Here is a 21324-nt window from a genome sequence, read left to right on the forward strand (position 1 = left end):
TGCTTGAGGCTAAAGCTTATGGAGTTGTTTTTAAACTGTGCTTCATTTAAACATGTCCATAGTCAACTTGAAGTATTATTTTTTTTTCTTCTCAAATGTTAAGCAAGATCCGAGATTAGGTTGTTTTCCTGAGTCATATCCATGCCATCTACATGATTAGTCATTGCTAACAAAGAAAGGGAAATGTGCAAATGCAAACTTTAATGTCATTCTTTTGGAATTATGCCCTCATGCTCAGTCGATGACAAAAGGCTTCATGCCTAGGCACATAAGTTCATCTAGTACACAGCTTAGTGAACTTTCATCCCGTTCATTGTATGAATTTCTCATGATGGAAATATAAGAGTGAAAACAAAATAGGAGTGGTGTGTAATTCTGGTAATCAGCTCTAACGCTTCTGTAGTTACTTGGTGAAACAGCAATTTATCAGCCATGGTGCAAATCCTGTGATATAAATGTAAATATTTTCAAGGTAACTTTAAAAGCAATATTCTTCTGTCAGGAAATGGAGGAAGCCACTGAAGACAGTTTTGGCCTTAGCACAGCTGGCTTGTTGGGGCAACTGATATTCCACGATTTTGCATTTAGCAAAATGAAGGTATAATATGATAAAGCCCTTCTTTTTGATTCAAAGGATAAGATATTGCTGCTCGAAAAGGTTTGTAACTCTGTTCTTCTAGGATAAGAAAGCTGTACATTCCTTTTTCCAGTCAGCATATACACAATATGAGGCGAAGAGAGAAAGTGTTCTAGCTCCGTAATCATTTTAATCTTTATCTCAGCTCCACGCAAGAATATTGGAATATAGATTGCAACTTTAAAGATGATCTCTACTGTAAGATATGAGGAGTAAATCTTGCTATAAGTTATATGACCTGGCTTCTTAACTTGGCATCTGCATCCGTACTTCTTATTTGTACAACCTTTCATATTCATATATTCCTAAATGCACATCTTTGAAACCTTATCTGTTTTTATATTTTAATTTTTTTTTTTAAGTTAGTAAAAGCAGGTGGTTGTCTTCTTCTGATCAACTTATCAAGTTCGAATCTAGTATTGACCCTTCGCTTCTTGTAGAGCCATTTATTCAAGTAACTCGAGCACTCTTGAAATTACTGGTGCCTCTTAGCATTTTGCCCTTCACCAAGAATCTGCACATACCCATCACAAAATACCTTTGGTCACTTCATTAAGTTGCAGGATAATTCTGCTGTGGCTAATCAAGCACCATGTTATCTACTTTCTCATCTGTAGAGTGACAATTTTTGCCAACTGAATCATAAATATCCAATACTGAGCTGAATCAAGGCACTGGCTCTCCTAATCAATAAGAATTGATGATACGGGCAGTCTTTCTGACACTAGGCATAAGTATATTGGACTAGCAGCTCAATTACATCCTTGCCTTTGTCTCAGGGTTTTACTGGTGCAGATTATACACTTAAGACATGATCTATCTGATTGTCACAGGAAAAATAATTAGGTACAATAACAGAATCACAAAAAGCTCCTTTGCCTTCATAGTTGAAGAATAATTACATATCCCTCGCATTTTCAGTAAAATGACAATAAGATACAGCCCTCTTTGTTGTGGGCTATATAAATACATAACCAAGGTTGGCTTAGTAACAATAAGGGAAACAGAGGTTTCTTCATCCTAATCATCGTTCTTATGGATACCTTAAGGCCGTTGGTGGATGAAAAACCGGTGGTTATTTTCAGCAGGAATAATTCTGATCCTGTGAGCCATTCCATGAAGCAGCTCTTTACTAGCTACGGTGCAAATCCTGTAGTTTATGAGCTGAATCAATTACCGAATAGACAAGAAGTTGAAAATGCCCTTGATCAGGTGGCGGTGCAGACCCCAAGTGTGCCAGCTATCTTCATTGGAGGGAACTTCATTGGTGGGGCAAATGATGTTATTGGCCTTCAAGTTCGTGGAGAACTAGTGCAAAAGCTGATTGATGCACGAGCCATATGGTTTTGGAACAGAAACCAGTAGTTAATAATATCAATAGTCTACTGTAACTCTGATAATTGTGAGAGTAGTTTTTGTTTATTTTAGCTGTATTAAGATGAGGCTAAAAGTGTTTAATGCCGCGCCTTCACTCCTGCAGAATACAGTAGTTATGTGTGCTAGTTAACATATGCCAGAAGTCGTTGCTTGAACATTTGATCTTCATAATTGAATAAAGCGTCTTTCTAGTTACTATGATTTTTTCTTGTGTTCTTTTAACATATATGAACTATTTTTTAGGCAGTAACAAATGAGAGAATTGTTGGCTGAACAACAATTTTAATTGTCATAAACAAAAACTTGAGCCTTGTTGGACCGGAAAATCTGGAACACGTAGAGGAAAAAGCGATGCATTGTGCCATTGTGCATGTCATACCACATACGTAGTATATGATAAAATCAATCCATTCATATCACAAGGTTCCATAAGTTAACTTGTAGGGGTTGAAAAGTGGTGTTTGTTGTGAATGAGGCCAGACTAGTGTTTTTGTTCTGACAATAATAGATATACTGTACCACATATGAAAATATATCAGCTATTTAAGAGCATAGAATTAAGAAATGTTAAAGTTTACTAGTTTGAGTTCTTGTTATGTTTGAGCCTCAAAATTGTTCAGTTGTTTGTATTGTAAGGAAGCAAAAAGAAGCAGGACTTAAACTAAGCAAAAGAATTTGAGAGAACACTTGTTTAAGCATGGACTACGTACTGGTAAACATGCTTATGATCATCATCCCTAATTACCTGTCCTATTGCTAAGAAAGTTCTACTTTGGCAAAGTATTATAGGCTTGACATTAATTAGTATGACTGTATGAGTATAAACGTAATTGTGTGGTTAGATAATTCCTCAAATATAGGAAACAAATGTTTGGTTGCCATTTTAAGAATATAGTTAAAATTGATTTGATCATCATCAGAATCAAACAATTTCATACCCTTACACTGTACTACATTACTGCACGTCACTGTGTAAAAATATTCTTCCTTATTTTAGAGAGTTTGATGCTACAGCCTGTATCATGCAGTCATGCTATACTAGAAGCCAACCTTAGCTTGCAAATCTCTAGCTAGGCCAAATCTGAAGTTGACATTCCTTCCGTACTGACTTGTACATTCTCGTGTCAGCATTTATTCCTCTGTATGTTATGTGCATAATACTGACAATTGTCTGTTTAGATAAAGCAGCTAAAAAAGTTCATTACAAGCAGACAACCTCGGCGTACTGTAGAATTGGCTTAAAAACCTTTTTGGCTCTTCACTACACCTAGAGGCTAGAGCTGTTGATTCTAGATAAAATTCCTCCATGTGCTTGGCAGTGGTTGCAGCATGGACTTATATTCTGCTTTTACTTTTTCACATTAGTTATAGATATGTCTGGCCACATTTGAGCAGCATATTAGATTGATGCACATAACCCAAAATCTAGTGATATCGAAATAACATTTAGCTGCTAGTTCAGTTTCAGTACATGCTAATTATTTCTGATTTGATCAATAGTCCTTGCTAGTAATCAAATAGTTAGGTTTACCTGTGAAAAATATTATGCTGAAGGACACAAACCAGAATCTGATACAATGATTTACTTTTAAGTGCTATGACTAGTTAGAAAACATAATCATAATTTTTAGCTGATATGATGAAATTATACATGGTTCTAATATCAATATGTATGCACTATGCTTAAAAACCATAGATTTTCGCTTCTGCATGCAATTTCATCATTTCATGCAATAACAGGTCAGGCCGTCAGGGAGGAGGGACTAGGCAGAACGACTTATAGAAGATCAATAATAGAATTATCATGTTACTGCTATAATTTTATTTTTCTGGCAGTGCCAGGGAACATCATAGTAATACCCGTTCAGTCAGTATTTGCATTCTGCACCAGCCAATAGTGCTGCAGCCAGCAGCTACTGCTTCATATCTTCTGTCACCTAAAATACAGTGTATTTTGGTTTGTAACAAAGAACAAAATATTGTTAAATCTTTACAGGTTTAGGTAATCTGGATTTTACTTCTTCCTTAAATAAAGGATGGGGTGATCCTAGAAAGTAAAAGTGCACTGAAGAAAAAGGTAAACTTTTTATCAAATAATGAAATTACATCTCATTTTCTGTTTCTTCATCCTGTTGGGGCTATTGATCAGAAGGATCAGAAGGCTAACTTTTCATCGAGTGCAAAAAACAGCATCTTTTAGTCAAGGCATTAAACAAGTATTTCATAATAACTCATTGGATTGTCTGAGAATAGAGTCTTAATACATCATTACTAATCAAATCTAAATCTTCCACACCACCAAGTCTTCTTGTAAGGAAAAATGATGACATACAAAAGGAATATTGACTAATGATAACTATAGCATATCAAAGACACAAAATCTATGTCTAGTTGCCACATTCACTGCATGAATCTGATCCAAAGAACATTTAAAAACGCGGTATTTTTCCTTCTTCTGAAGACCTCTAAAGTAAAGGATAAAAAGGTGGAATCTCAGTTAAAAACTTTTAGGATAAAGAGTCGTGGTTTTCTTTCCCACATAGAAGTTTATGAGAAATACGCGACTCAAAACTGATATTCCAGCTGTACTTCACGTACATATGATTTTTATTCCTCTGACACAGTCATGTCCTTGGACTCCTTAGTCCTTACCCTCTTAGTTCTTTGATAGGGGGGTAAAACAGGCATTGAACTCCCTTCATACAATGGCTGTTCAGATGCATTCAACAAATCACGAAACTGTTTTGATGGTGTGTTAGGCTCCTCCTCTGAAGCTTTGGTAACCAATTGATCTTGGTTATGATCACCAAGAGCATCCACAACCATTTCACGATATTCATAGGATTTCCTTTTAGATGTAGTAGGAAACCCTTCCCCTTGGCACATCCATTAATAATAATTAGGAACGAATCCTTTGCCATACAAATGAATTCTAACCATGTCCTGATGATGAAGACGTTTGTTCTTGCTTTTAGCACAAGGACACCTAACTTCATTCGGGTTACTGCTCTCAGGATGATCTTTGCAATATTGCATGAATTCCTCTACCCCTTTCAAGAACTCGGGCTTAAGAGAATACCCATCTTTTCTGTCATACATCCAGCTACGCTCTCTTTGTTTCATGATTACAACTTCTACACAAGTCACGCATATAACCACATTAGTCACAAACACTATTATAAAAGTCTTCTATCTTTTGTTTAATAGAATTGCAATGAGATTTTTAATGATGCCCAAGGGTCCTTATCACTCCAACCAAACCCATTATTGAACGTCTAATCTGATCTCACTAATGAATGTATGACGGGTTTTTAATTCTATGGAAAATTTGGCAGCATTTCCTTACAGTTTCCCACGTGCACGATATAAGCAATTCAAAACACCTACATATGTACCCAGCGAAAATTGTAGAGAAATGACAAGCATGATGTTCCTTAAAACAAAAAAACAAGGCATACATTCACCACCTAAGTGAAATTAAACGTTCAAGACATACTCCTAATGTGTATGTCTTAAACGGGTATCTAGGCATATGATTATGCAAATGATTGACTTCAAACATTTAAACGTCCTTCGTTCCCAAGGAATTATGTGTTTCTTACACAAAGTAACCACACAATTAACATACAAAAAGATGAAAATGAAACATAATTTCATGAAATTAATTTGATTTAAATAACATAGTAACATATAATACAACAAACATGTATAAACTAAACTAACAAATACTTCCTTCGTTCTTTTTTACATGACCCGTTTTGACTTTTACATTATTTACCACTTCTCCTTTGACCGTCTTTTGTATAAATATGTAAGAAAAACATATCCATGTGAGATTTTTTTGAATTCGTCTCAATAAGTACTATTATAATATATAACTTTTATAATTTTTACTTATGAAGAATTAAAGTAATTAATCGTTAAAGTTTTGCATTGACAAGCGTGATAAAAGATATAGATCAAATAAAAAAGAACAGAGGAAGTATATAGATTAATATGTACTTCGTATAAAGTTTTACATATATATACACACACACATTATACTTTGTATATTGTTTTACAAAGCATATATCCATTATGTCACTTATTTTTTTGCCCTATTTGACTTTTCACGATATCAAAAACGAGTGTTCAAACGTATATATTCTATTGTTTACAAATAAAAAATTGATCCAAATGGCTGTTGGTGTAGTGGTAATTTGGACTACATTTGGTAGGAGGACTCGTGTTCGATTACCCCGCAACAACAATTGGGAAGGGAGTGAAACCTAACCACCCAGAACTGATCTCGAATCCCGGATTAGCCCAAAGGGTGAGCCGGTGAAACACCAAAAAAAAATAAAAAAAATTGATATTAATGTAATATACAAATGATTCTAACAAGATATCACATTTATATATTATCACAATGGGGCAAAAAATTAACAAGGGAGTATATTACGAAATAAACTCATACACTTTATTAAAAACAAATAATTAAATTAAAAATTTAGTTAAAAATTAGGGTTTGTAATGTTATTAACCTTTGAATCTTTTGTTCTTTTTGACAATTAAACTATTTCACTCTACAAATAATTACATTTAACAACCCCCTTAAATAATTTAATTAAAAAATTAGGGTATGTAATTGAATAAATTGAAATTACATTGAAGCGGGGAGAACCAACTTACTGAGTGTGGATGGTGGCAGACTGGCAACGTTGGTGGAGGAGGCGTCGGTGGTGGCTGTCGAAAACCCTAATTTTTTTTAAGTTTTCTCTCTTTTCTGTTTCCCGGATTTGAAACTGATGAAGGCTCACCGCCTGTCTTTTAATATTGACGACTTTTCCGACGGAATTCCCGATGTCAAATTCCGTCGGAAATTTGTTCAAACTTTAATTTAATATTGAAAGAATCGTCCGATGGACTTAATCCGTCAGAAATTTTCGACGGAAAATCCATCAGATCAGAAATCATCCGTTGCAAATATCCCTAATTTTTGTAGTTATAAAAGACTAAACGTCACAGGAGGTCGACAACATAAGTGAGTAAGTGACCGTTGGCACCTCCTAGAGCTATCTTGTATCAAGACTTCTGCTCATCAAAAGAATCTGGTGTTTGAAAGGTAGAACATAACCTTTCAATTACGAATAAACTGAAAGGAATCATTAAAAATGCCAATTATTTCAGATATCAATCCTAAGGTTATTTTCTTAACCACTTATATGAATCATTTTTTATATGATCATGCAAAATCAAAACAATTTAATGTATAGCATATGCTCAAAACTTCAGATAAAGGAAAATTTGTAGCACCTTCTTGCTGTGACACATTTTTACTTGGCTCTCAGTGACTGAATGTGACTTATCTATGAGAGCTAGTACTCGTAGTTATCTGTGGTAATTACATAATCAAAAGAGATTTCTATATGTTTGAGGCTAATACAATTAATCTAATACACAAGTAGCAGCGCGTCATCCTGAAGGCAGAGGCAGGACAAAGTACGATACCAGGAGAACCTAATCTGACACATTGATGTGGTGGGAAGAATCATCCCTGCATCCCTTTTTTGCCTTTTCTTCCACAGAGCCACTGCCACACCATCCCCCTTTGTGCCTTTTTCTGCATGATCCAGAATGTCACAATGATCGAACAAACCCGAGTTGACATTCTATTCACACTAGTACCATACAAGCTCAACATTCTTCTTAGTCTTATGAAATTGTTTATGATGTTAACAAGTTATAGCATTTGCTAAAAAGAAATAATTTTACTCTATGCTGTATTGTAGTTTGTCCTGCAATCAAACAGTAAATGTTATCTTTCAGTATGTCCTTAAATTAGACAATAAAAATGATGAACAGCCTTACTTAATTACCTTAGTCATCTTTGTACATGTGTTATTTAACTATATTATGTAATCACCACAAAATGAGTAAATGATGATAATATTCCTTATACACACTGAAGTTAGAACTCTGAAGTCAATAGCAGAGTTCTAAATGCTTACTAATGCCGCTGTTTATAAGAATCTCATGTAAGAGCAGGAATCATGCACCATCTTAATCCCATAATTGTTGCTCATCGAGATTAATGTAAGAAACCTCTTAGGTGTCATGAAATGTGTAAAAGTTCAAAATAAATTGAATTTAGACACTTGATGTACTGTAAATAAAACTAGCATTGGTTCCAAAGATATAATATTCTGAGCATCATGGAGCCTGTACCATATTCCAGGTGATACCTTGCTTTGAGCATAAGTAGTCTCTTTGAGTGCTTCAAAGCACAAATTAAATACTACTCATTATTTGATCATAATGTATGCAGTTCTATCTAGATTCCCTTTCTTAATGTCCACAGATCACTGATCAGCTCTCTAAACCTCGAGACAACATATCGACAGAATTTCAAGCCTAAAAGAGGATATATTGTGGAATAAACTGATTATTATGGAGCATCATTCCTTACACTACTTTTAAATAAAATAATAGAGAAGCACTGTCAATCACTGATCTACTCATACTATAAATAGATGGCATATGATGACTCAAATTATTTACATCGATGGCAAGAAAATCCATAACCAAAACTCAGCTGCAGTAACACATTTGATCCTGGTCTGTCTGCTTCATTCGAATTTCCGAGCAATTGGAAGCAGCTCCGGCACCCGTTGATTTTGCACCTTCTAACATAACAGAGTCGATCATTCTCCTAACGCTTTTTCATTCACGGTTTTATGTTCGTCATTCTTTGTCGATTCTTCCCCTCTTATATCTTATATCAGAAAGAGCTATACAGCTCGGAAGAAAAGGAAAAAATCAGTACCTCCCAAAAAAAGTCAGATAACTAGCTAGTAATGGATACCGTGAACAGATTAGTGGAGCAAAAGCCTTTAGTAATCTTCAGCAGAAGTTCATGCTGCATAAGCCACTCAGTGATTAAACTGATCAGTGGCTATGGAGCAAATGCAACAATTTATCAACTAGATGACATTTCCAATGGGCAAGAAATAGATAGACCGCTACAAAGGCTAGGACTAAGGCCGAGTATTCCTGCAGTTTTCATAGGCCAAAAATTAGTTGGTGGTGCTAATGAGATTATTAGCCTGCAGGTTCAAGGAAGACTCGTGCCAATGTTGAAAGAGGCCGGAGCTCTATGGGTTTAGAATAAAAATTAAATGAAATCTCACAAGAAAAGTATCATGCTATAAATTTGAGTTTTGTAATTTAGGAGGATATAAAATTTTCTTCTTATTCCTTCCATCTGCATTTTTGTTAGTAGGACGGAAGGATATATAACAGTATACTTTTTGTAGTTTTGTTTGTAAATAGATATTTATGTTAATTATTGAATATTCATTAAAAGTTATGATTAATTTTGTATGTATGAAATATTAGAAGTATATCGATAATAAAACTCTATACAACAATTTTATCTTAAAAAAGTTATCTAAAATAAGCTTACATAGGATCATCACAATAATACCTATTTGTCGCCTACGTAGTGCAACACTTGGCGAAAAACGGAATGCCAAGCATCGATGTTTTGTACCGGCTTTATTTATTAGTGATATGATATGGGTAAATAGGTCACTATGTTTTTTTTATCAACTAAAAAAAAGAGTTACGAATGATGCACGCACCTGTCCTGAAGAATGGGTTGACTTTTATATGAGATAGAGATGGCAAATATAGATTGTAGTTCTCTGGCAAGGGCCAAGGACTGGAGTTTGTCCATCTTGATCACCCGATTTAACCCAACCTCAGCCACATTTACCTCCCCATCTCCAAAAACTTGCTCAAGCTGAGCACATTTTTGTATGAACATGCTCTCCAACTTTGGAAGGCGCTCCCCAACAAAAAAGGATATTGGCAAAAAGCTCTCCAATTTGTCACAAGATTGTATGTGAATCTCTTTGATTTCAAGAAAGCTCATCTGTTCAAATGGATCATGTGCTTGATAATAGTTTCTAGTTTCAAGACATTGTAACTTTTCCAAACTTGGAACAGTAATTGAAGCTCAATCTCAATCTCTTCCTCAATGAGCTCTTGCTTTCCCTACAATAATTGAAGGCCAAACTTTAGATCATAGCATAATATTATTTTTTTCCTTGTTTTTACTTTTTATATATAAAAATCAAAATCCATTCAAATTTAGCAATAATAGAATTAGAAGCATAAAGAAAACCTAGGCCTAGCCCTTGACCACCATACTCCATAGTAGATAGTAATTTTAGCGAATTGAAAATCTGTGCTTGCTCATACCAGCTGGTCGGGCAACTTCCAAATACTCTTGAGCTTCTTCAGGCATTTTTAAATCCATGGGAGGTCATGTTTTGCATGCTGAAATGCTTGTATTGGTGACAATAGTTTTCAAGGGCTGACAGCCCTTCGAGTTCTCGATTTGACAGCAGCAAAGAAGCGTCTTAAGATGGTGTTACCAGCTTCGCTAATATGTCTCCAAAATCTCCGAACGTTACTTCTTAGAAGATGGAAACTAAAAGTTGATATATCCATGATTGGGAGTTTCTTAGTTTCTCTGCCTGTCTTTTTAGAGAATTGCCTATAGAATTAGCAGAGCTTTCTCAGCTCAGTTATTTAGATTTATCTGGCTGTAGAAACCTGACAGCCTCCTGCTATACTGAAATACAAGGTAAACTACCAAATATCAAAAAAGTTACTACGCCAAATGAGCCACCAACAAAGCTAGCTTTTGATGATAAAAATGAAGATGAAGATGATGATGACGATGACGAAGATGATGATGAATAATATGATTATGCATGCATTTTCATGGTTGCTTAATTAATTTATTTAGCATGTACTTCAAGTTCAAACATGCTAATGTGATGCAAATCAAGTTTGTATTTTTCAAAATTTATAATTTATAAAAATTTACGTGTGCAGAACTAGACCGAAATCTTAATATTTCATAGACCGGAGACCGGAACAGAATTAACTGGCCCAGGCCAGTTTTTGATCGATTAGACCGGTTGAAATTTTGCTTCTTAGTTTTTGAAGCTATAAATTCAAGGAATTCAGAAAAGCTGTTTAGCAAAACCTTGAAGAAGAGGAGACTTTCCTTATCGAAGGAGGTAGGAAAGGTACGCCCTAATCCCATTTCTGGTAGGAAATGGTAAGGGTGGATAGCAACATTAACCACATTAGCTACATTAAGAAGGAACGCGACCCCCCAACCCCACGAGGGAGAAGTTTACAAAGGATCTATTTAGTAGACTTCATTTCAAAAATACAAAAGATTCAAGTATTTTAGAAATCGCATAAGTGACCATTGAACCATTTCAAGGCTGCCTAATCAGTAGGAACATTCACAACAACAGGTCATAGACTTATAAGTGTGAATGAATAACTTGGAATGACAAGACGGCAATGGTTGTGTAGTCGGTGATTTACCGGCCCTTTCAGAACCAATTCACGAATCAACTAAAAGCCCCTCCGAGAACCGCTACCTATTGCAAAGCGGGGGCTTTAGCTAGGGATTGGGGTAATTCTCTGGCTACACGTGAAAGGATTCTTTTGACGTATGTTGCCCTCCTTGGACATCTGAGAAGGTATACTACCTTACGTAGCAGGACGCGAGGCAAGGCTTATCTGCTTGGGATAGACAGCTTTTTACCCTTGCGCCCTGTGAAAAGGTTGGTGCCCGGAAAAATACAAGTGTGTAAACGCGTTGCTCCGAGGTGAGTAAAAGGTCCAACTTGTTGTAACCAGAGGAATTGCAAAATTAGCTCTCGGTTACCGGACAGAAGCCGTAAAACCTAGCTCTAAACGCCAAAGCCCCAAAAGGGCCCTTGCGAGCCTAATCACGTTTCTACTTCCTCCGTTTCTTTTCAGTTGACACATTTCTTTAATCACGTTTGCCGATACACAAATTCAACCATTAATATCTTTAATTACCGATAAGCAAAAATAATGAAAAGTTGATATTATGAAAATATCTATTGTGATGAATCTAACAAAAACTCACATGACTATATTTTTCATTACGTATAAAGCACAAAACACGATCAAAGGGGAGTGTGTGAATATGCTAAATTCAAAACGTGTCAATTAATAAGAAATGTAAATAGTATAATATTTACATCGTCATATACAATTTTTTTTATTAACTCATGTAAGTGCTAAAAATGAAGAATATAGTTTTCTTTATTATATTATGTAAGTGCTAAAAATCAAGAAATATTGTTAAATCAATGAGAAAAGGCAAAGACCTAACTTCAAATGCAAATATTTCTCTAACATACCGTACAAATTATCTTGAAGTGATTCAAGATGAAGATGAGAATGTTAGGATTGGTCAATGAAAAAAAAAATCCAAGATAAATATTTGACAAGCTTGCCCAAGCATTTTTTCATTTCAAATTTCAATTTATACAACTTGATCATAATTTACAAACTAGTAACTTTTGTCTTGTGGCGTGTGAATGTGATCTACCGACTTGAACAATTGTTTTAGTTTTGGCCTCCAAACTTTATGACTTTTGTTAGCCACTTGCTTGTAAAATAATGAACTCCCTTAAGTAAAACAAAAAAAATGACAAAAGTAGTTCCATCCTAAAAGCAGAAAAACAACATACCATTCCCAATTTAACTTTCCGAAGATTTACACCACCTGGCCGAAATTAATGGCAGATTGTCTCCTTTTCAATTATTATTAGAACAAAATCAAATCTTTCCTAAATTCCAAGTACAAGTATCATTAAATTCAATCCCAAAAACATGGGTTGTCAAATTTTGCAACTAATTATTGTAACTGTAACTCTGTTAATCTCTGCTTCTTATGCTACTGAATACATTCGGCCTAAACCTCGTCAACTTCTTCACTTTCCATGGAGTCGTCGCAGCTCCACCGAACCCCAACAGGTCTTTTCCCATTTATTTATTTTTTTTTATATAAAATTTCATTAATTGGTTAATTGATTGCTATAATATTTGGGTAATTGGGTTTTATTTTTGACATTTTTTGGATGGTTCTTGTATTTATCTTCAATTACTTTTTTCTTGCTTGCTGATGATAAATCAATCCTGTTTGTTGGAGGTGATCTTGGTATTATATGGAGGAAAGGGCCTAAATTTTATTTGGGTTTAGCCGTGATTTGATTTTAGGTCTTGGTACCACGGATTTTACTGTACCACTCTAGACCTTAATCAACTAAGATAGTTGATGTCTATAGCAAAGGACCTTCATGAGTAGTTTAGATAACATAGTCGACTAAGTTTGATTAATGTTTGTTTGGTTGGAAGTAAATTGGTTATGCAATATAAATGAAACCCTTAAAAATTGTAAGGAAAAGTAACATTTGTGTGGTTGTAAGAAAATGTATGTTGTTGTTGGGATAAAATTAGTGACATTTCATTGCTAAAGCATAAGTGGCACAAACTCAACAATCAGGATTTTACATTGCTACACTTAGAGATTTGCATTGTAAATGGTGAAATGTGGATTCTTGCTGTCTTTTCAGTCTCAAAGGCGCTGTTTTTTCTTGTTTGTCAAGGTTTTGTCTTTGTGTGACTGCATAAATTTGTTGTTTGATTGAGGTAGTGCTTGCATTTGTATCTTGCATTTAGTGAAACTTTGCTGTCGATTGAGCCTGTTCTTCCTTTACCTTTGTCAAGAGGTTTTTGTTTAATGCGAGTTAAACTCCATGTTGCCTGAGACACCCATCAACAATGGTGCAATGCAAGTTAACAGGTCAAAGGAAAAGCAGATAAAGCAGGAATTTAAGGCAATTTTAATATGAAGTACATTTTTAGTGTTTAGAGGTCTTATAAACATTAATTTTGTTTTCAGGTACATATTTCATTGGCAGGAGACAATCATATGCGAATTTCATGGGTTACGGATGATTCATCTGCTCCATCTATAGTTGAATATGGAACATCACCAGGACAATACTCTGCAAAAGCTGAGGGGGAGAGCACCTCCTACTCTTATATGCTATACAAATCAGGAAAGATACATTACACTGTTATTGGGCCACTGAACCCTGACACTGCATACTTCTATCGTTGTGGAGGGGAAGGTCCAGAGTTCCAGCTGAAAACTCCTCCAGCTCAACTACCGATTACTTTTGCTATTGCTGGTGATTTAGGTCAAACGGGCTGGACAAAATCAACGTTGGACCACATAGATCTATGCAAGTATGATATGCATTTGCTTCCAGGAGATCTTTCCTATGCTAATTACATGCAACATAGGTGGGACACATTTGGTGAACTAGTGCAACCACTAGCTAGTAGAAGGCCTTGGATGGTTACAGAAGGAAACCATGAAAAAGAAAACATCCCTTTGGTGAAAGAAGGATTCCAATCATACAATGCACGATGGAAAATGCCATTTGAGGAGAGTGGTTCAAGTTCCAATCTTTATTATTCTTTTGAAGTCGCAGAGGTGCATGTTATCATGCTCGGCTCATATACAGATTATGATGAATACTCTGAACAATTTCGTTGGCTAAAGGTTAGCATTATGTCTCACTCTTAATGTTTTGAATTGATAGATAGATAGTGCGTGATCAAATTTTTGAAGTGATTTACTCATTTATTAGTTCTGAGACTTGTCTTCAATCTTAACTCATTTGGATCCCGTCATCACTAACAATATGCTTACTGAATTGTTGATACTATCTATTTTGCCAAATCGTTATAGAGGCTCACTCCGTTTGCAAATTTCTCAAGTTTTGACATGTATAGTGATCCCATTTCTAGGAGGTGTTGTTGTGGCTAGGAGATTGAATCAAGATAGGAAATTTAATTTGCATTTCTACTGATCAAATAATCAAAGCACTGCTGCATGTATTTTTATGCTAAGAAGAGATACATATAGTAGTAAACACTTGTTTCTGATGGGTGGGATGCTGCATGCAAGATGTATTTCCTTAAGGATATGATTAGTGCTCTTACTGGGTTTGCTTCACTTGTCTTTCATTTTACAAATAGAGATTTTAAAAGCCTGTGACACTTAGTGATCTGGATCTTAATACTTTACTGATGGCAAATTCAGTGTCAAAGATCCGTGCTTTATTATATACTTCTCAATATTATTGTACAAGGTATTGCTCTGATAAATTATGTTCTTGCTCAGACACTAGTTTCCTGGATATTAGTTGCTACTTGCTAGAGGCCGCAATAACTGTAGTCTACTGTGTTTTTCATTTATATAGGGAAGTATTATGGAAGGCCTCTCACTACATATAAGTTGGATATACTCCGTAATTTATATGGGGAAACATCTTGTGTGGCCTTTTGGTCTGTTAATTGAATCATTGAATGTAATGATAGTTACTTGAGGAACCTAATTTGGTATAATTTTATCTTTTTTTCTTTCTTTAGCTTGATATTTCTTAACCCATGTTTTATTTGTAGGCTGATCTTGGTAAGGTAGACAGGAAGAGAACACCTTGGTTGATTGCTTTATTCCATGTACCTTGGTACAATAGCAACACGGCTCACCAAGGTGAAGGAGATGAGATGATGTCATATATGGAACCATTACTCTATGCTGCTGGTGTAGACATGGTGCTTGCTGGGCACGTGCATGCTTATGAACGATCGGTACGAATGTTTATTAATTATTTTATCCTGTTGGTCTATATAAGAAATTGTATGTTAAGTATTTTCCAATATTTTGACAGAATCGAGTGTATGGAGGTAAATCTGACCGTTGTGGTGCTGTCCATATAACTATTGGTGATGGTGGGAACTCTGAGGGTTTAGCTCGAAGGTATGTACTCATGAACTTTCTTCATCTGCACTTTACAGTTGTGTTTACCTTCTGTCCTTGTTAGATAATCATGTAGAAGGAATACTCATCTACTTATTGCGTTGCACTAAAAATCCTAATGATTAAAGACTTGTGAGTAGATAATATATATGAAGGTAACTTCATCAGTTATGAATTAATGATCATGGCTTTCTTAATGTTAATTCTAATTTTTCTCAGCCTTTTAGTTCATTCATGAATTTCAGGCTGGTACTGATTTTCTTGATCCTCTTTGATGTATTGGTTTCCTATGGACTTCAGGTACCAAACTCCGCACCCTGAGTGGTCAGTATTCCGGGAAGCAAGTTTTGGCCATGGAGAACTCCAGATTGTGAACTCATCTCATGCTTTCTGGAGCTGGCATAGGAATGATGATGATGAGCCGGTTAAATCAGATGAGGTCTGGATAACCTCTTTAGCTAGTTCAGGATGCCTTGCAGACAAGGCACCTGAATTCAGGAAAATACTTTTGGAGCCATAGGACTGTCAGATAGTAGCAACTGTTTTCGTGTCCCTGTTATCAGTTAGCAGGAATCCTTGTAGATATTGTCATCAAATCATGTTTGTACCCTGACTAAAGATGGCTATAGAGCTTGTTTTAGAACCTCTGCCGCTAGAGGGATATCTGACAGTCTTGGTTTTAGCAGATCCTATATCTTGCTTCCGTACTGGAATTTGTGTCCACTACAGCTTATGTTGCTATTATTGTTTTCGTAATTGCATGGTGTAATAAAAAAAAAATCACCATTGTAGCACACATGTTTATATATATAGAAGTACTCGTATATCGTCCTGTTTCATCTTGGACCTTTTCTGCATACTTGCAGGCATTGTAGTTTTGTTTCAGTTATTCCTCCAACACAGTTTTAAGATTTATATCTGTGGATCAATGAATTTTTCTATTAAAAGGCTTGCAACAACTTGATTGAGCCATGGAGGTGCCATTTTCAGTGAACCAATGTACAAGTTTCAAGATTACATTCACCAATACTTTTGCTTGTCTTCATGGAATGTTGGATTTGAAATCAAACCCCACTTTGGGCACATTGAGAGTTTTTACAAAGGCTACAAGTAAATATGCACATGCCAAAAATTTGAAAATTTTAGAGGTTTGGTAAGAACAAATGGAGAAAGTTTATGTGATACAGATCCACTTTCAGCCATTCTCTCTAGAAGAAAATCAGAACTATGATTTCAGCCGGGGTTTCTAGTTGCTCAAATAGGGCAACTAATTGGTAGTTGACACACAATTTTGATTAACAGCGGATGTAGTGTAGATACTGAGTGCTGTTGCTTAGGTTATTATTTCTGAAACAGGATACCAAATGTACAACCATGAAGTATTCATGCTCAATCAGCGGTAAAAATGGAGCTCAGTCACATCTGCAGGCTATTTACTGAATGCATCGAAATAATTAGGGAAGAGTTTGAGTTCCAACAGACTAGTCTTTACTCGAATTCTGAGAAATAAGGTGTGTTGTTGTTGACTTACAAGCATCTCTCCAGTCTCTACCATATATGGAAAAACGCAAAGCATCTTCTCACTTGCTGTGTGTGAACAGTCTTTAGAAATGAAGTCCAGCAGGTACATGATAGCAATTGCTTGCAAGGAGAATTAGGGGTTCATTAGTTTTTCAGCTAAGTTTAGTGGATGTCAAACAAAAAAAAAACAAAAAAAAAACAAAAAAAAACAAAAAAAAAAACAAAACAAAACAAAAAAAACAAGAAAAATGCAACATTGCCAAGTCGAAGGAAGATATGTTAATTATATTATAGATGTATGTTCATGTTGACATAAAATAAATATAAGTACAAGATTTAATCTCATATAGAGTTTGTAATTATCAGGGTACGAACTGTAGAGCAAGGTAGGGAATCACTACAACCACAACAGTTGAAGCTACAACTTGTGCATTGTCAATTGTCATAGATATTGACCAAGCTTCAGATGAAACAAACATGATGCCACAATGAACATAAGAATCCTCAGGTATCTCTTCTCATCTCCAATCATCTCCACCTTCCCAATCAACCACGACCAGAACTCAGAGCAGCAATCACTAGGACTCATTGTCATCCACTCCTTTAAGTAGAACTATACAAGTATGTAATGATGGTCCGGCTTCAAATCTTTATGGCATACAGCAGCTTCAAGCATGAGAAACCTCCTGATTGGGTGAAACAATCTTCCCATTTGACATATAAGAAAGTGTGACGAAGATCAATGAGTACATCTCTGACTCAGACCAACCTGAAGCCAACAGTACTGATAAGATGTTGGGTAATAACAGAGCAATTCTCATTCATGACTACAAATTTGATGGCTCATTTTTGTAGCTAGCTTGATTCTCTTGGTCGCTTTTTCCCCTCCAAAGAATAATTTGCTCATCCTTGAACAAGATTGGGATACATGGTACTAGGTCCTGCATAGATTTCAAAACAATGGTTATAAAAGAAAATGTGAAAGAAGCCAAATTTAAGTAAAGAGATCTACCCTAAGTTTCACACCAATCCTTTTGCAATCGCTGGTTCCAACATAGGTACAGTCCAGTCTCACTACCTCTTCAGTCTCGAAGGCATCCCGCACTCTTTGCACCACATTCACATACACACCATTCCTGGCTAAGGAAACACATCAATCATTAAAAAGTAATATTTTTTTTTCCCCTTTTTTTTGGTTTTATCATGCTGTCTAATATTTCATAATTTCATAAGCAATTGAAAGAACAGAGAGATAACTTAGAGAAATAACATACTGAGTTTCATGAGAGCAAGAGAATTAAGCCCCTGGTTCCTCAATTCTTTGGTTTCTTCGAAAGTCAAGCCATCAGCAACATTCTTCACAAGCTTCGGATAAATTGGAGCACGAGGTTTCCAAAGCATTAAAGGAATCATAGGTCTATTTTTGGGATCATAATTCCTACCACGATATAAAAGTAGAACATTAAGGTGGCGGTAGATGACCTTTCCACCTGATTTATCCTGCAGTAAGTACAAGAGCACAATATCAACATCTCTCAACGTCCAGAATTCCCACCAAAAAAGGCTGATAAAATAGTTGATATTAGACCAGCACCTCGAGGTGGAAGCAAACATTGTCCATATCAAGAGTTGGAATTCCCAAGCATTTGATCCTCACAGCCTCAGCTCTCCGCCAATGGTTGTGGACATCATCCAACATGTTATGGGTAACTCCATCCTTCCCTACCCCCATTAAAGAAGAGGGGACAGTAAAACAAAAATGTCAAGCCACTTTCAGGTAACTCTTATCTTAAATAGGACAGAGCAGCCATTATAATGGAACCACTATAAGTGCACCATGGATTATACAAAGCCACGACAACTAATTTCCTTAATACGAGAAATTATACTTATACATTATCACATTACATACTTTACCTTGAAATTATGTTGCTCCATATTTTGTAACTAGAGTGCTGTAAATTTAATTATTTCTACACATCAAAAGGTCAACATACAGCAATATTCATGCAGAGAGCAGGGTCATGGTTTTCCTACACTCAACTACAAACACCGCTTCTGCTACAACTATCACAGAGAAAACAAAGACATACATAGTATTTGATTAATATGAATCCAATTAGTTATGATAAGTCCGCGTCACATAGGTACCTCATTCCATTGCAAACCACGCACACTGACAAAGGCGACAAAATCGTAAATGTAGCACATTTGGCCTATTTCAACAATACAAGTAGCGAATTGGGTACCCATACCACCTAAGGTATGTTATATCCTCAGTTTCTTGTCAAATAACACCAACATACAATCCAAATAATAAGGGGTGAAATTTAACAATACAGAAGCACATTTCATAAAGCAATCATCCACATTATCACACAAGAAGCTACCAAACAATCCAAACATTTCAACCCCATCATGTAGAAGCTTATGATCATCTCAAAATCACATAAATGATAAATTCGCAAATGGTCGACTTTTATGTTTTTCTAAGGCGTTCTACCAGATCGGAACCTCTAACGAACCTATTATACAAACGGATTGAATAAAAGGAGAGAGAAAAAGTACCAATATTAATCTGGCGATTACAATCATTATGACGATACTTCTCCACAAGCTCAGCAACCTCTTCTTCCGAAAGCGGCTCACCCAAAACTCTCTCTTTCTCCATCTCCCACTTTTCTCTCTCCTCTGTTTCCCCTTGGGCCGGAGCATTCGTCCCGGTCCATTTCCGGTCAAGCCGGCCCGGCCCAAACGGAGAAAACCTGGGCGGTTCACGGAACCCAATGGGCTTTACCGACGGGTCGGACTCAGAATATGAGTACCTGAAGTCGAAGGGTAGGTCGGAATTTACCGGAAAATTGGGGACATTTTGGGGATTTTTGTGGGGTTTTTTCTCTCTCTTGTTATTGTTTTGGGGTTTTGGGATGAGTGAGAAAGGTGGGTCGTCGGCGTCGGAGGAGAGAGAAGAGAAGAGAGAAGAGAATTGGGTTAGAGGGATGTAACGACGTCGTATTTGGAGTTTTAGCATTGGCTGTTGAAGAAGTTTTTCTGGTTACTCTTACTGAAAGAGTTGTTGAAGAAGAAAGGCTTTATCAGCTTCAGCAATTTATAATATGGACTGGATTTTAAAAAATTTGGGCTTTGACCAAGGCCAATCATTATGGTTTTAGGTATAATTGTTTTGAGTTAAAAAATAACCGGATTTAAATAGAGCTATCAAATCAAATCTACGGTTAGTTACAGAAAATGATTTGTACTATTAGGTCATAGTATCCCATTATCCATGCAAATCGAAGGTGTAAATCAGTTTACTTAGATTTTTGTTGGTTTAGGGACTAGGGTGTTTTGACAACCCTTTCCTTGTTGGGTGAAGAGGTGGTTTAGACGGGGGATTGATGACTTTAATAGTAAAAGCTACGCGGGAGAATTGGATAACATCGTTATCCAATTCCGTGTATGACTATTGTGTTTGAATGATGTGTGACTTTGATAGGTTAGTTACATACATGCAATTCTTTGTGATGCCGAGCATGCACATCGGTGAGGAGCAACCCTCCTCATAACTCTCTCTCTCCTCTTGTGAGCTAGCTTATCATTGCAATGGGTGACTCATTACATACTCTCACTAAGAGGTAGCAACCTCTGAAGCGTGACTGACATTTGCTGTGAGTTGCTGACTTCTTTAACAAAGGAGTCTGATTTTTTTTGAAGTCCAATTATCACATGACATTTGTCATGAATATGACAAGTTGTATTGCTATTTGCTTGAGATGTTGTAGAATGCAACGGCTCTTTATATCTTTTACACTCAATATTGCAATTATTGCTCTAACGGTAATTTTTCAATTCATTTTAACATATTTCGAAAAACTAATTTCACCAACGGTATACTTATAATTTTATCTATAAATAGAGCCTAATATATTGATATAGTTTTTCACCCTTAAAATTTCACCCTTCTATTTTTCATTATAAAAATATTTTGTGATTATGGATCTTAATAATCCTAATTACGGAAGTGGTTCCTCTCAAAATAATCCAAATAACCAATCTTTCAATTCTC

General features: G+C 35.9%; 4 protein-coding genes across 4 annotated transcripts; 3 read left to right on the forward strand and 1 right to left on the reverse strand.

The window, feature by feature from the left end:
- Positions 1 to 1600: 1600 nt before the first annotated feature.
- On the forward strand, positions 1601 to 2201 carry LOC110720759 (monothiol glutaredoxin-S6-like). The gene has a single exon (XM_021899801.1). The coding sequence runs from the start codon at positions 1673 to 1675 to the stop codon at positions 2000 to 2002; it is 330 nt and encodes a 109-aa protein (XP_021755493.1). The 5' UTR covers positions 1601 to 1672; the 3' UTR covers positions 2003 to 2201.
- Positions 2202 to 8456: 6255 nt separating this feature from the next.
- On the forward strand, positions 8457 to 9272 carry LOC110720760 (monothiol glutaredoxin-S1-like). Its single transcript, XM_021899802.1, has one exon. The coding sequence runs from the start codon at positions 8851 to 8853 to the stop codon at positions 9157 to 9159; it is 309 nt and encodes a 102-aa protein (XP_021755494.1). The 5' UTR covers positions 8457 to 8850; the 3' UTR covers positions 9160 to 9272.
- A 3210-nt stretch (positions 9273 to 12482) lies between these two features.
- Positions 12483 to 16576, forward strand: LOC110720978 (purple acid phosphatase 18-like). Its single transcript, XM_021900087.1, has 5 exons — positions 12483 to 12877; positions 13806 to 14474; positions 15380 to 15568; positions 15649 to 15737; positions 16038 to 16576. The coding sequence occupies exons 1-5, from the start codon at positions 12734 to 12736 to the stop codon at positions 16255 to 16257; spliced, it is 1311 nt and encodes a 436-aa protein (XP_021755779.1). The 5' UTR covers positions 12483 to 12733; the 3' UTR covers positions 16258 to 16576.
- Positions 16577 to 17522: 946 nt separating this feature from the next.
- LOC110720979 (CRS2-associated factor 2, mitochondrial-like) lies at positions 17523 to 20397 on the reverse strand. The gene is made up of 5 exons (XM_021900088.1): positions 19827 to 20397; positions 18853 to 18980; positions 18533 to 18758; positions 18271 to 18398; positions 17523 to 18199 (listed from the first exon to the last, which is right to left on the reverse strand). Exons 1-5 carry the CDS (start codon positions 20287 to 20289, stop codon positions 18086 to 18088), a joined length of 1059 nt encoding a protein of 352 aa, XP_021755780.1. The 5' UTR covers positions 20290 to 20397; the 3' UTR covers positions 17523 to 18085.
- Positions 20398 to 21324: the final 927 nt, after the last annotated feature.

This window comes from Chenopodium quinoa, unplaced genomic scaffold (genome assembly GCF_001683475.1).
Source record: "Chenopodium quinoa cultivar QQ74 unplaced genomic scaffold, ASM168347v1, whole genome shotgun sequence".
Classification (NCBI taxonomy): domain Eukaryota; kingdom Viridiplantae; phylum Streptophyta; class Magnoliopsida; order Caryophyllales; family Amaranthaceae; genus Chenopodium; species Chenopodium quinoa.